At 37.6% G+C, this 15777-nt stretch overlaps 3 protein-coding genes across 3 annotated transcripts; all 3 read left to right on the top strand.

Moving 5' to 3' along the window:
* Positions 1 to 2661: 2661 nt before the first annotated feature.
* On the top strand, positions 2662 to 4754 carry LOTGIDRAFT_167850 (hypothetical protein; the record flags this gene model as incomplete). The annotated part of the gene is made up of 2 exons (XM_009065735.1): positions 2662 to 3226; positions 3277 to 4754. 2 exons carry the CDS (start codon positions 2662 to 2664, stop codon positions 4752 to 4754), a joined length of 2043 nt encoding a protein of 680 aa, XP_009063983.1.
* A 27-nt stretch (positions 4755 to 4781) lies between these two features.
* Positions 4782 to 5762, top strand: LOTGIDRAFT_130627 (hypothetical protein; the record flags this gene model as incomplete). Its single annotated transcript, XM_009065734.1, has 1 exon — positions 4782 to 5762. The coding sequence occupies one exon, from the start codon at positions 4782 to 4784 to the stop codon at positions 5760 to 5762; it is 981 nt and encodes a 326-aa protein (XP_009063982.1).
* Positions 5763 to 8770: 3008 nt separating this feature from the next.
* Positions 8771 to 13179, top strand: LOTGIDRAFT_167849 (hypothetical protein; the record flags this gene model as incomplete). Its single annotated transcript, XM_009065733.1, has 5 exons — positions 8771 to 9245; positions 10188 to 10801; positions 11742 to 11795; positions 11952 to 12033; positions 12635 to 13179. The coding sequence occupies 5 exons, from the start codon at positions 8771 to 8773 to the stop codon at positions 13177 to 13179; spliced, it is 1770 nt and encodes a 589-aa protein (XP_009063981.1).
* Between the last annotated feature and the right edge of the window lie 2598 nt (positions 13180 to 15777).

Below are 15777 nucleotides of genomic sequence, written 5' to 3'. Positions count from 1 at the left end.
CGAGATGCTAAGTTATGATCACGAGATGCTAAGTTATGATCACGAGATGCTAAGTTGTGGCCACGAGATGCTAAGTTATGGTCACGAGATGCTAAGTTATGATCACGAGATGCTAAGTTATGGCCATGAGATGCTAAGTTATGGCCACGAGATGCTAAGTTATGATCACGAGATGCTAAGTTGTTGCCTTGAAGATGCTAAATTGTAGCCATGATGTACAAAGTCATGGCCACAAGATGCAAAAAAATATTATTCTGTATTATATGTCGCCTCTATGCTTCCGTAGATTTGTCATTTTTTTACAGTTTTGTAATGTTGATGTTTAAAAATTACTCACGAATAGTTTTGGCGTTAAAAAATTCATTAAAGTTGGATTGTACATGTACGTTTTAGCAAATACATCCAGAGTCCTCAATAGAAACAATATAGTTGGATTGTACATGTACGTTTTAGCAAATACATCCAGAGTCCTCAATAGAAACACTATAGTTGGATTGTACATGTGCGTTTTAGCAAATACATCCAGAGTTCTCAATAGAAACAATATAGTTGGATTGTACATGTACGTTTCAGCGAATACATACAGAGTCCTCAATAGAAACAAGTCAAGGTATAAGACGAGGTTCTTAATAGCTTGACATTGTAAAATACAAGAAAGGTGACTATTGCAGTCAAGGTATAAGACGAGGTTCTTATTAGCTTGACATTGTAAAATACAAGAAAGGTGACTATTGCAGTCAAGGTATAAGACAAGGTTCTTATTAGCTTGACATTGTAGAATACAAGAAAGATGACTCTTGCAGTCAAGGTATAAGACGAGGTTCTTATTAGCTTGACATTGTAAAATACAAGAAAGGTGACTATTGCAGTCAAGGTATAAGACGAGGTTCTTATTAGCTTGACATTGTAAAATACAAGAAAGGTGACTATTGCAGTCAAGGTATAAGACGAGGTTCTTATTAGCTTGACATTGTAAAATACAAGAAAGGTGACTCTTGCAGTCAAGGTATAAGACGAGGTTCTTATTAGCTTGACATTGTAAAATACAAGAAAGGTGACTCTTGCAGTCAAGGTATAAGACGAGGTTCTTAATAGCTTGACATTGTAAAATACAATAAAAGGTGACTCTTGCAGTCAAGGTATAAATAAAAAAAAATCCGTAAATTATTAATGAAAATATTTCTAAAGTTTGCTATTTTTATATTAAAACTGAAATTGTTTTAAAAGGGTTGATTAACGATGTACACATAGTGCCCATTGGAATAACAAGCAATGTTTTATATGGAGGGGCAGTGTGCAAAAACTTGATCAAACTGAAGTTTTATAAGGGGTGATTAAAAACAGAGAGTACTAATTGTTAATTAAGCAGTTTGACCTAGTTTTGGTGTTTGACTTTATAATGGCTCGATATTATTAGTTAAAATCTTTAGAATACGTAGGAGATATATTTCTCTACAATTAGGCGTTTATTTTACTCAAATCTGTACAGTAGTTTTCTAACAGCTTTCAAAAAACATAACAAACTTAAAAACCTTACGTAATGTATTTAAATATTTTTGGTGTTTAAAAATTAACGGCTAGATTGTTATTAGTTTAAACTTTTAGATACGTAAAGGGTACATTTCTCTACATTTTGGTGTATAGTTTTCACGAATTTTAGCAACAAAAAAAGCGCATGTCCCTTTAAGATAATAAGCACTATGACGTCATAATGCTATAACGTTATAACGAATAACGTTTTAAAGAAATCAGACGTTTTTCTTTGTACAGTGTATAGTGGAAATAATTTAACAAATATTTACAGTTTAGAAATAGATCGGTGTTTTTATCTTGTTAGAATTTGTCAGTAGAGGTAAGATTTTTTCCACCAACATTTATTGTATTTCGTTTCGCGTCAAATTTCAAAGATCTATGGTTAAGGTGAGCAGTCGATATGAGAAGGTCTGGTGACATTTAAAAAGTCATTACAGTCTACTCAATTGTAAATGGTTACGAATAATCCGAGAAAGTTTAATGCCAAAAGGTTTTGTCTTGGACCAGCTGAAAACTGAAATCTATTTCCAAGAATAATACCTCCTAAATCCTCTTTACATTTCAAAATTTACCCGTTCTCAGAACGCAACGAATTTTGTGTAATGTAAACAGGCAAGCGTTCTGGGAACGGATTCCAATTCTGGCTCACCTGAGGTGATCTCGAAACGGATTCCAATTCTGACTCACATGAGGACTCGATTGGTGCAATATAAACGGTAACCGTTTCGAGAACGCTTTACTGCACAGGCCTCATGAGCAACCGTCACCTTTTCCCGCGGAATTCCGTCATTATACAGTGCAAATGTTGATTACACCAGAGTTACTACAAGAGTTACTTTTAACTTCTTCATGAAGAGTTCCACAAATAACCGTGCCGAGAATTGACTTTACTGTAATGTTAATGAGCACATTTTATTGCGGCCTGGTCCGGACCGCCTGGTGTAAGAGGGGTTATAGAATGAACATAAAATTTATATTCAAAATCTTGGTCAATAAGAGTATATATTCATCAATGGACTTACCTGATGTTATTAATATATTAGATTGTATTAAAAGTACAAGTAGTATGTCTGTTTCTTTCTTTCTACTGCGCGATCAAAAGTGAAACATGTTCATTGTTCTTTTTAGATGGGGAAGAACACCTTCGTTGCGATCAGAAATCCTTTTGACAAATCACAAGAAATAGTAATTTATCCACACATCGGGAAAAGAGAGCGTCCAAATTTAGAGGGTGAAGATCTAAGACTATGCAAGTTCGCAAAGTTCTTCTGCGGAAAGGCGAACAAAACCAATGTGCGGCCACATCGTGATAGTGTTATCGCCGCTTTCTGCCAACTACCCGGTGGAGCAATCTCAACACGTTCTCAATGTGCGTCTTCAGCTTCTCAACTCGGAGTTGATCCACAGTTAACAGGACACTGCTCTACGGGATCTTCAAAGACACGGAACTCCAAGTCTTCAGCTTCTCATCCCGGAGCTTCAATGACACCGGAAACCGCTTCATCTTCTTTGAAAGACAAACCCATTCTCGTCGATAAAGAGAACATGGATAAAAAGCCACCAAGGAAATTGTGGGTACGAATATTCGAAAAAATGTGGATTATCCCAAAGGAAGATTCGGTGACTGATGAAACGGAAAAGATGTCATCTTCCGCGATACAAGCAACCAAAGAAAACCTGGAAACAAAACCCCGTAAGAAAACGTGGGAAAAAGTATTCGGAAAGATATGGATTATCCCAAAGAGACGCCTAGGGTATTTCGAGAAGTAAAGGTTGCTAGTGTCCCTGGGAAGGAGAAGAAAAAGAAGCAAAAAATAGGAATTAGAGCTCCAGTAAGATTTGTAGAAACGGTAGAGACAAGACCTCTACGAGAATTTGATCCAGCTTCAGTAGCGAATACTTCTGATAAAGAGGACGCGATATGTGAACGCTCTGTATCTGAAGTGATACCGAGTTCCTCATCAAAAAGAAATCTGTCAAAGCTTGATGAGCGGGACAATGTACTAAGCACTTTTTCTGGAAATAACACATCTGTCATAGTGATCAACTCAGTTTCAACACAGGATGATAGAGGACGAGAAGGAATTAGGAAAGTTGAGAATAGGATGAAACAAAGGGGTGAATCCGTTGCGGGCACAAAGGGCACTGAATCAGCAACTGGTAAAAGAAGTCGCAGGCCAGCCATCAAGAGAAGGGAAGTCTTCAAGAGACCAGATATATTAGCTGTAACAAACGAGGACACATCTGAGATATATTTTTCATCAGACGATGACACATTATCCAACAAAAGAGATATCAAAAAGATCGTAAGTAATTGTGACCAACTGAGTCAAGCTCCTTTGGATCAAACGCCAACTAATGGCAGGAATAATGATCTACCAGAAGGGAATGAACAGGATTTGTGTGCCAAGTTCGGCAAACTCATTAGAGATTTCAAGCGCGATTTTAGGGCAATTGTAAACAACCCCCAAGGACGCGGTCCCAGTGAGAGAGCGCATAACTATGGAGATAGTTCAGAAGAGGAAAGTTCTGCAATAACAGTTGCCACCACGATCTCTATAAACTCTGAATTAGCATCATCATCGCCAGTTTCCGAAGGTGAAACAGTCCTCCCAATATCCAGCAGTCGACTCAGCAACCAGGATCTCCTTTACTCAGTCCGACACAGTCTGAACACTAGCTGTAATGCGAGGGATTTACCAGCACCATCAAGAAGACATAATGGAAAGAACATCACGACAAATAAAAATCAGAATATTAGAAAATACCCAAGGGAGTTACCAATGCCACCAAGCTTCAATTTCAGCAGACATAGAAAGTTGCGCATACCACCAAGCAAGCGTAGAGAGTTGCCGATTCCATTAAGCAAGCAAAGAGAGTTGCCGATACCACCAAGCAAGCTCAGAGAGTTGCCGATACCATCAAGCAAGCACAGAGAGTTGCCGACACCACCAGGCAAGCATAGAGAGTTGCCGATATCATCAAGGAGTCATAGAGAATTGCCGATACCATCAAGGAGGCAGGGCAAATGCTCTCCTCTAATGAACTTCACATCCTTACAATGTCCCAAGTCAACACCACAGCAATGCAACATGCTGTTTCCTTCTGAAATGAGCCTTTACGCTCCACAACAAAGACAAGTTAGAGTACCAGAATGTCGAAGTGCTTTCTCGCGAACACCACTTGAAAAGCAAGCCAGATACCATCGAGTCAAAACCTAGGTTTTGTCTGCTCAAGAAAACTTCTAGATGAATCAAGAGAACCCAGAGAAATCACTTCCTGTATCAACAAGGGAGAGAAGGGATTTGCCAGTTCCCCAGTACCATACTGTCACAGCCCAGGTCCATCTCAGTACCATACTGTCACAGCCCAGGTCCATCTCAATACAATACAGTCACAGCCCAGGTCCATCTCATTACCATACTGTCACAGCCCAGGTCCATCTCAGTACCATACTGTCACAGCCCAGGGCCATCTCATTACCATACTGTCACAGCCCAGGTCCATCTGAGTACCATACTGTCACAGCCCAGGTCCATCTCATTACCATACTGTCACAGCCCAGGTCCATCTCAGTACCTTACTGTCACAGCCCAGGTCCATCTCAATACAATACAGTCACAGCCCAGGTCCATCTCATTACCATACTGTCACAGCCCAGGTCCATCTCAGTACCATACTGTCACAGCCCAGGTCCATCTCATTACCATACTGTCACAGCCCAGGTCCATCTCAGTACCATACTGTCACAGCCCAGGTCCATCTCAGTACAATACTGTCACAGCCCAGGTCCATCTCAGTACAATACTGTCACAGCCCAAGTTCTTGTCAGTACAATACAGTCACAGCCCAAGTTCTTGTCAGTACAATACAGTCACAGCCCAGGTCCATCTCGGTACTATACTATCACAGCCCAGGTCCATCTTGGTACTATACTATCACAGCCCAGGTCCATCTCAGTACAATACTGCCACAGCCCAGGCCCATCTCGGTACCATACTGTCACAGCCCAGGTCCATCTCAGTACAATACTGCCACAGCCCAGGTCCATCTCGGTACAATACTGCCACAGCCCAGGTCCATCTCGGTACCATACTGTCACAGCCCAGGTCCATCTCAGTACCATACTGTCACAGCCCAGGTCTATCTCAGTACTATACAGTCACAGTCCCAGTCCTTGTCAGAATAGAATGATAGAAACACCACAAAGTAAAGGACAGAATATATGACTGAGTTTATTAGTTCTTACAATATAAAAATAGTGTTAATAAAAATTTCTTTAAAAATTATTTTGTGTCTGAAGGCTCATAGTTAACTTAATGATAGATTTTATATCCGAAACAGCTTTTCTTGTTCTGGATGATCCGAAGATGATTCGGGTGTGTAGTGCGGATGAATATATACCTGCTGATGATCTGAGTAAAATCGTGGTAGTCGACAATGTCCGTACAGAATACGGATTATTCGAGGATGTATTCGGGAATGTATTCTAAGATGTATTCGGCAATTTCCGTACAAAAAACATTGGTAGTTGGCGAGTTCCGTAGATGATCGTGATGATACGAGGATGTATTCGGCAATTTCCGTACATGATCGTGATGATACGAGGATATATTCGGCAATTTCCGTACATGATCGTGATGATACGAGGAGATATTCGGCAATTTCCGTAGATGATCGTGATGATACGAGGATGTATTAGCGGATGAATGTATACCCGGTGATGATCTGAGTAAAACATCAACCGGGCAGGCAGTCACCACATATACTCTACTACTATATCCATTCACTTGCCCATTACTTGATCAGAATACTGCAGCATTTACAAGATCGTGATGATACGAGGACATGTTTGGAAATTTCCGTACTTGTTCGTAATATTCTAAGATGCATTCGGAAATTTCCGTACAAGATCGTAAAAGATACGAAGATATATTCGGCAATTTCCGTACAGGATCGTAATGATACGAAGGTATATTCGGCAATTTCCGTACAGGATCGTGATGATACGAGGATATATTCGGCAATTTCCGTACAGGATCGTGATGGATACGAGGATGTATTAGCGGGCAGGCAGTCACCACATATATTCCTCAAATTAGTATTGGAAATTAGAATTTCACCTCTACAATCAGTAATTTGATGCCCCCTCTTTCAGCTACACGTTGATAAAAACATCGTACTTACCGCAATGTCTGGTATAACGTTAGGGTCAGCAACCATCTGATAAGATACGTCTGCGTTTAGACGTCCGTATTTGTAAAAAGTTTTTTACGGAGATTCGCCTGATGATTCGGTGGATTAAATTTGGGTACTTTGGGAGGGCAGTAACAGGAAATAGCATGCGTCACTTCCGGGTTAAAGCCTCAAGAAATTAAGAGTTAAATAACAGAACACGATTTTATGGTATATGCTTCAAGATTTTAAAGGAGAGGTCGGCCATTTTTTGACCAATCATACTTTAATCATAGAAACTGGTCACAAACTCACCGTCGAAATTCGAGCCTTTAAATTCACGTGTGCCCAGAATTATCTGCCTTTGAATGTTAAATTGACGACTCGTCGAATTTATGATACTCTGTGATATATAGAAAAGAAATAGTGAGTAAAATTCCTAGTTTGAGATATTTTTAAAGGAATTATGTGATTTTCATACATTTTTGTAGTTCTGAAGACAATTTACATATATTCAAGAGTAAAACCAACCCCCCCCCCCCAAAATGGCACATCTGTCCCTTTAAGTTATTATACATAACATTGTGATGACGGCGTAAATCGTTGAAACGTTGTGTACAACAAAAACTCAGGAGCAGTGTACCATAGAATTGTGTATCGTCACTGGACAGCTCTCGGTGTGATATTATTTGATAAGTTTTGACCCTGTCCACACCCAAACCATGGTCCAGTCGGTTAGAATAGTTCAGTTTTAATAACAGTCATTAGGATAAATTGTTTAAGAGTTAAAATTGCGTATGTATAGTTTGTAATTAAAGGGTTTGGACCTACTTTTGTAAATTAATTGGCCCAATACATCGCTTGATTGACTTAACCCTTTGAAACACTTGTAAACTTACAGGGATCATGAGTAAGTCATCTATCAGCATAGACCGAAACATCTGCCTCTATTCCAACCTCTGATAACTATCTTGACAGTTGTCGGCTGGTGTAGAGACAGAAAAATTAACCCTTGTTTTATGGAGATCTCCGAAGGTGTGGGTTACTATAACCTATTTATTTCAATCGGATCCGCAAAAGCCAAATATATTCGACAAGATGGATATTTTTGTAGTTCAGTCATACCCTCAATATCATCAAAGGCTAGAATGTTCCAGACTATAAGCATCCTTTAAGCCTGTCAATATGACGTATACTATCAGCTGTCAATGTGACGTATACTATCAGCTGTCAATGTGAGGTAAAATATCAGCTGTCAATATGACGTATACTATCAGCTGTCAATGTGACCAATACTATCAGCTGTCAATGTGAGGTAAAATATCAGCTGTCAATATGACGTATACTATCAGCTGTCAATGTGACCAATACTATTAGCTGTCAATGTGAGGTAAAATATCAGCTGTCAATATGACGTATACTATCAGCTGTCAATATGACGTATACTATCAGCTGTCAATGTGACGTGACGCATCAACTATTAATCTTAACATACTATGCTAGTGGAATATGACAGAAACGCATCCAGCGTAGACGGCCCAATATTAATTACAATAATTCAGGTATACCTTATCAACACAATCAAGTGTCATAGTTGGTACTTCTCATTTAATCTGTTATAATCCTTTTATGTTTTAATTGTCGATTGTTGTACTTAATCTACATTGCTGTATGTTTCCATGGTCTATTGTTAATCAATTAATGTCATTGTACAATTTTATTATAAATACGGACTGTTATGTTATATGGGGCATCTTAGATTGACCCGAGCACCTATACAGACGGACAACGTCAAGGTATTGTAAATATTGTAACCCGTTATTATTAAACAGTTTCAAGTCCTTTTTAGAGTTTTAGCGTAATTCCTAACTGCTACAGTTGTACCAGTAATTAATTCAATACTGTTTATATTTTGCAGCTGAGACGGTTTATAATCCCCACCATTCTAACCATGTGCTTCTGTCTGATTATGTTTACAGCCATATATAACGAGACCAATTTATCGTCCATACCATTTACCAAGTTGATACTCACTGAATCGTGTCCCAGTGTTTTAGACAATATGACCAATGGACGATGGCATCAAAATCCCATGACTCGTTCTCAGAAGATGGATATTAATAAATTCTTAATTGATGCTGCGACAAAAAATAAACTTCCGATCACGTACCAGCGGGCTGATAAAAAATGTGGCAACGTGACTTTCGATCACAGACTTTATTTTCGCGCTATTTGTGACCGAGATGGCGCCACTCCGTGTTGCTATAACAACCAGTGTGTGAACAGAACAGTAGAACAATGCCGCTGTCCGAACTGTTATGATTTGAGGGACGTCATCACACCGGAATATGCTGATTGGATCCCAACCGATCCTCGGTGTGCAGTGAAGAAAATTGATTATAAAGATGCGTGTGAACTACTTTCCGGTTACACTTTGACTTTCCTGGGGGATTCCATAATCAGACAAATATATACCGCCTTTCTTATCTACATCCGAAATAATTATATAGATGGCGCTATCCAATCTACGAGAAGAGGTCAGTAGCTCGTTTTTCAATATCGTGATTAAAAGTTAATTCCCTTTGAATATTTTTACTACAAATTACTTCCCTTGCTTCCCTTGGGATTCAAAATTCATTCAAAATGTCAATATTTAAAGGAATTGTGAAGAAGTTTTCTAATTTTTTATGTGTATCTGTACACTGATAGCATCAATTTACACCATTTCAATTTTCAATCAGACGTCTACAGTGCTTGTTAATCTACAAAATATAAGCGCTGATGACTTCAATATCGCAAATACTATTTATTATATCTAATGGCTTGTGAAAATTAGTTTTATTGGAATTGCAAGAACCACAGACTCATCTGTGACAAACTGGGGAACCGTGCTCCAGGCAGTGCATATTAAAGAAATACTACCTTTATTGTTTTTCAATATTGACCAATAAGAGTATATATATATTAATCAGAGAGAGATCTTACCTAGTACCATGACTATACAGAATCCCTATATATATCAATATAGCCACAAAACTCAGAAATAACTGAATAAACGCTTAAAAATCAGTAAGCGTATTGAGTGTTTTTCAATTAATTACTTAGTTTTATGAATTATTACTTAGTTTAATGAATTATTACTTAGTTTAATGAATTATTACTTAGTTTAATGAATTATTACTTAGTTTAATGAATTATTACTTAGTTTAATGAATTATTACTTAGTTTAATGAATTATTACTTAGTTTAATGAATTATTACTTAGTTTTATGAATTATTACTTAGTTTAATGAATTATTACTTAGTTTTATGAACAATTACTTAGTTTAATGAATTATTACTTAGTTTAATGAATTATTACTTAGTTTTTTGAATTATTACTTAGTTATATTATATACTTCTGTTCTGACAGTTTTTCACTCATTGCACACTGCATGGCTTGTCTACGGGATATAAAACTCCATTTCGCTTCATTTCAGATATCCAATATAATTGTTTGAGGTACAGAATGTTTGGTGAAGATTTATGCAGAACAAACCTGGACCGTAATGCCAAGGCTTGCGACGGAAAACTCCAGTTGAGGTACCAAAGAATAGCAGATAAAAGCAAGAACCATAAACAAGTCATGTTAGACGTCATGAAAATAATTCCACACGAAAAATCGCTGCTAATTTTCGGGAGTGGTGGGGGAATCTCGGACTTTAATCCCGGCCATCACATTGAGACTTTTCTCAAACCGGTAATGGATTTGTATAAATCGTTGAAGAAGCCGTACCGTTTACTCTGGATCCAGCCATCCTATTTTAATATTATTAAAAAACCTTTCCATCGTCAGACCAACGACCACGTTCAGAGCTATATCGACGGTGTTGTACCTTATTTGAAATCCCAAGGAGTTCCGATAATGAATTTTAGAGACATAACAAAGGGAATCTTAAGTCACGACGGACTACACTCGTCTCTAGGCATGAATTTGTGGAAATCTCATATCTTGATGAATTATATACAAGAGTTATACAACAAAAGAGAATGGTGGAAACCTATACCTAACCGGCGGTGGAACGGAACAGTGAAAACCTATACCAAGCCGGCGGTGGAACGGTACAGTGAAAACCTATAACAAATAGGCGGTGGAACGGTACAGCGAAAACCTATACCTAACCGGCGGTGGAACGGTACAGTGAAAACCTATACCTAACCGGCGGTGGAACGGTACAGTGAAAACCTATACCAAACCGGCGGTGGAACGGTACAGTGAAAACCTATACCAAACCGGCGGTGAAACGGTACAGTGAAAACCTATACCAAACCGGCGGTGGAACGGTACAGTGAAAACCTATAACAAACCGGCGGTGGAACGGTACAGTGAAAACCTAACCGGCGGTGGAACGGTGATGTTAAAAATAGGTTTGTATATTTGAAGCTGAATTTATTTAATGTATAGAAAGTTATATGTGATGGTGTAATAAATTTTATAAAGCCCTGAATTTAAAAAAAAAGAGACTTGTTAAGAGATAGTTTAGGTTAAGTATAGGTTAATGAAAGAAACACGAGAGAGCCAATAGTTATCGCTCTTTCTGATCACGTGACAGTCTAAATCTTACGTGTAAAAACCTTGTTATCAATGACAGTGTGCAATAATGAACAGTCCAATAATTCCGCCATTTTGTATCACTCATTGATATTCTGGGCACTTTGCCAGTACCAATAAGTTGGATATTAGAACTCGAAGAACAAAGGATTACGTCACAACTGTATTTTAAAGAGACTTATTAAAGTGATTGTAAGGAGGTTGTCTAAATTCTCTATGTGTATCGGGGGATACTGATAGCACCAATTTGCGTCATTCCAATTTTCAATCAGACGTCTGTGGTAAACACTCTAGATGGTACAATTGTTGACAGGTTGAATATTTCATACTGGTGATTGTTACTGTACTACCAAATATTGTTATTTAAAATCAAAGCTGCTAGTTGGTGTATATTACCTTGTCTGGCTGTATCTTAATTTTAATGTCTTATCTATTCTCCTAGTATAAAAAGAGAAAATTAAATACTATCATAGACATTATTATAGAAATCATCCAGGTAGGTTTATTATTGTAAGATTTGAACGACATATAGAAACGAGGAGCACATATAACAAAACACAAGACAATATTATGGAATATAAAACACATATGTGCCTAACCTTATTAAAGAAGTGTGTTATATTCTATAATATTGTCTTGTGTTTTGTTATAGGTTCATTATTATAGTCAAACACAGACATTTGTGGTCATCCGTCAAAACATAAACACAACTAGTGTATTATATCTTACAGGCGGTGGGTGTAAAATTCCGTACTCTCCGAATTGGGTCAGTAAAGACTTAAAAATACGAATATTTGAAAACGTATTTTCTAATCCTATTTTCTGTTTATGTACAGTAATGGTAGTGAGATAATTTATGATAACGCTGCAAAATAAATTGAGAATTAATATTAATTTGTGGTCAACGACCAAAAAAAGAAACCATGCCCATGGATTTAAGGGCAATATTAGAAATTCCAGCTGACTCTATAAATTGCCATAATCAATAAATCTACGGCTTTGGTAATTTTGTAGCTTGCTATGGTTGTTCGTATACGACATTATTTACTTTTTCAATTTCGAATTAAACACTGGAATATAATTATAAAAAATAATTTTGAATTAGGAACTTGTATTTTCAAACAGGTGAAAATTAATTTTCACCCAGGTGAATAGATTCCTTTTAGCTCAGTTAATCAGTAAAAGTGTTCACAGCTCACCGTCGAAATTTGAGGCTTCAAATCCACGTGTGTCCGGAATTATCCGCATTCGAAAGTTAAATAGACGAGTCGTCATTTCTTGAGACACCGTTCAAATCTGAACACTTAAATTCGTGGTTTTACTATTATTTTTCAGACATGAATTGGAAGGTGCTGGCTGGTGTTTTATTGGTATTGTACGTGACTGTTACTACTACCAAGGAAATAAGAGACACTGCCTCTAACATCCAACATGGTTTATCATTAGCTAAAGAAATTGGTGACTTTGTTGTGGCCAAAAATTTCACGAATGTCATTGGAAAGCTGGCTACCGCTGTAACACCTTTTCTTGGGATAGTTGGGCCCTTCGTTTCCTTCATCATGGGATTTTTCAGACAGCCTGAATCAGCCGAACTTAAAGCCATTAAACGTCTGTACACAGAAGTTGACAATCGATTCGATAAAGTTGATTTGCAATTTATTGAAGTGAAACAACTGATTGATTGGAGTAAAATACAAATACAGTATTCTGATATTGAGCAAAAAATTAATGCTGCTAACGGAGTATTCGAATGTATCTACAAATTTTCCACTGGAGCTTTAAATATCACTACTTCTGCCTTCGTTACAAACTTCGATAATGATTATCAAAACAGCGGAATAAAACTCTATGACGGCATCATGAATGAAGGACGGAGATGATCTCTTCACTGCTATCGTCAAATATAGCGAGTACGACAGAGGGAAAAGCCAAACCTTTATGCTGGGACTTCTTCAATTGTTGATGAAAGCAGCAAAGTTGGAACTGACTTATCATCAGCTGAAAGGCCACGCAGCAGCTCTACATGATTACCAAAACCAATGGAGAACTCAATTTATCCATCTCAGAATCAAAATGATGTCTATAGATAGCTCTATTGTCAGTCACCATCATACTCAATCTGGAAAAGATATTGACAATTATCTTATAAACAATCCGAAAACTAAATGGAATAACAATGACTTCAACAACATGCTGTATGGTTTCCTGACTAAAAAGTACTCTTGGCGAGATTGGCTCACAATAACATACAATGATATAACTGGTAGTAATGTACATTATGTTGGAGAGTGTGGCGGTTACATCAAGTTTAGAAACTATGGTAGAAACGTGGTGGTCGCAAGTGTTGACCGTCGTAAAGGACACATCAACATGGCTCAAGCACAAAGCGTTGTTAACAATGTAGATTCCTGCCATCCAAGGACGGGCTACCGACCACACAAACATACCGTATACCATAGAACACATTCAGATAAAGCCTTCAATTCATTCCCATTGTCAGTCAGAGACCATTGCGATCCGTATGCCGCCAAAGGAGTTATTTCTTATAAAAGCCACAATGGTTATGACGTTCATTTCAAAGCTATTTCTAGTCGATTTCAGCTCAGAAGTCAAGAAAATTGCAACTTTGTTTATGTCTTTGGTTAATTTTGGCTATACTTGAGAAATCAAGAAAATTGCTGATAAAAATAAAAAATTTATTCAATTTGTATCATTCCTGTTAATTAAAATTTCTATGTAAGATTTGAACGACATATAGAAGCGAGGAGCACATATAACAAAACACAAGACAATATTATGGAATATAACACACTTCTTTCATAAGGTTAGGCACATAACGTTTCAACACAATATACACATGTCGTCATCAGATGTAAATGTCATCGTTATCCGGTCACTTTTTAATACATAAGATTCTCTTTTAGCTTCAAATCTTGATTATCTACAACCATTTATCGAACGATTTCAACGTTATCTCAGCTGCACACAGTTCTTTTAAACCAATCTCCATGTGGTGCTAAAACCATGTTCATTTCTAAATCCACGTGGACACCAGCCAGGGCTGCCATACATCCAGAAATACTGACAGATTTTGCAAGAATGATCAGCCAAATTTGTATCAATCACGCAAAAGAAGCCTCGTAGATATCGCGTGAAGCCTTGTACCTACTCAAGAGCGACGATACTAATGTTATCAAAAAAGAGTGATAAAGTTCCATGCTGCCATCTTGAACCGGAAGTATTATATTTCAGAAGAAGAGAATCAACTGAATATTCCCTGAGTTATGTCATACATGATTGTCGTTAAAGGCATTTGTACACTTTACCTTAGTCCGAAACATCGGACTTTATTCCAGCCTCTGATGGATACTTCGACATTTGTCAGCTGGCATATAGCCAGAAGAAAAAGAATCTGTTAAAAGGGGATTTTCCACACCTCCAAAGATGAGTTTTCTCTAACATAATATTGAATTATCTTTAAGATGATTGTAAATTAGTGTTGGGCATCACCGTAACTTTCGTTTTGTTAGTGTCACGTGACTCTGTGACCTTTGAACTTTTAGCTGCGCACGCAGTTTTAAATGGCCAAAAAATTTGATGGAACCGGAGACATGACATAAATGGTGTAGGGAGAAAATGATGGTATTGCTGAACTACAAAAATATTCATCTTTCCAAATATATTTTGGTTTTGCAGATGCAAAATACATTTAAAACCTCCGCACCTGCAGAGCTGCGAAATGTCCTCACTTAACAGGGCTTATTATTTCTGTCTCTATACCAGCTGGTGTCTGTTCAAATAGCTATCAGAGGCTGGAATAGAGACAGATGTTTCGATCTAACTTTACCTATGAATCCTGCCAAGAAATGGCTTATCCCTAACAGGATCCTTTAAGGTAGCTCGATTGAACTGTGGTAGTGAGTCATATGTAGTGACCACTTCTTACTACCACTGGCATGCCAACATTGACCCTACCTTAAGGACACGATGGATGTCTCTCTAAATGACTTACTTTATGTATTAAACCGCTACTAATATACAGAAATGTCTATCTCCTATATTCCTAATCCGCCTGTTATTTATCAGTATACAAATAGCCTCAGTTCAAAATGTTTAACTGCAACCTTGGTGTGACGTATCATGTACTAAATGTCATGACGACAAATCCAAACTTTGCAGCCTCAGATATTTTATTTTCACTTCCCATAAAATTAAACCAGCTAAATACAGCAAGGTCGATAGGAAACACTTACAGGCACGATTCTTGCCGGATTTTGACAAAACTTGGTAATATTATTCAGTATCGCCTCAAAAAGTTCAAAAGAAGTGTATGACTGAAGGTTGAATATTTCATACTGGTAATTGTTACTGTACTGCCAAATATTTTTATGTAAAATCAAAGCTGCCAGTGGGCGTATATTACCTTGTCTGGCAAGCTATCTTCCAATATTCAAGTTTAATTTCCAATGTTTACAGAA

The sequence above is a fragment of the Lottia gigantea genome (assembly GCF_000327385.1).
Source record: "Lottia gigantea unplaced genomic scaffold LOTGIsca_70, whole genome shotgun sequence".
Taxonomy (NCBI): domain Eukaryota; kingdom Metazoa; phylum Mollusca; class Gastropoda; family Lottiidae; genus Lottia; species Lottia gigantea.
The sequence above is the reverse complement of the archived record's forward strand: the minus strand, read 5'-3'. Positions and strand labels throughout refer to the sequence as shown.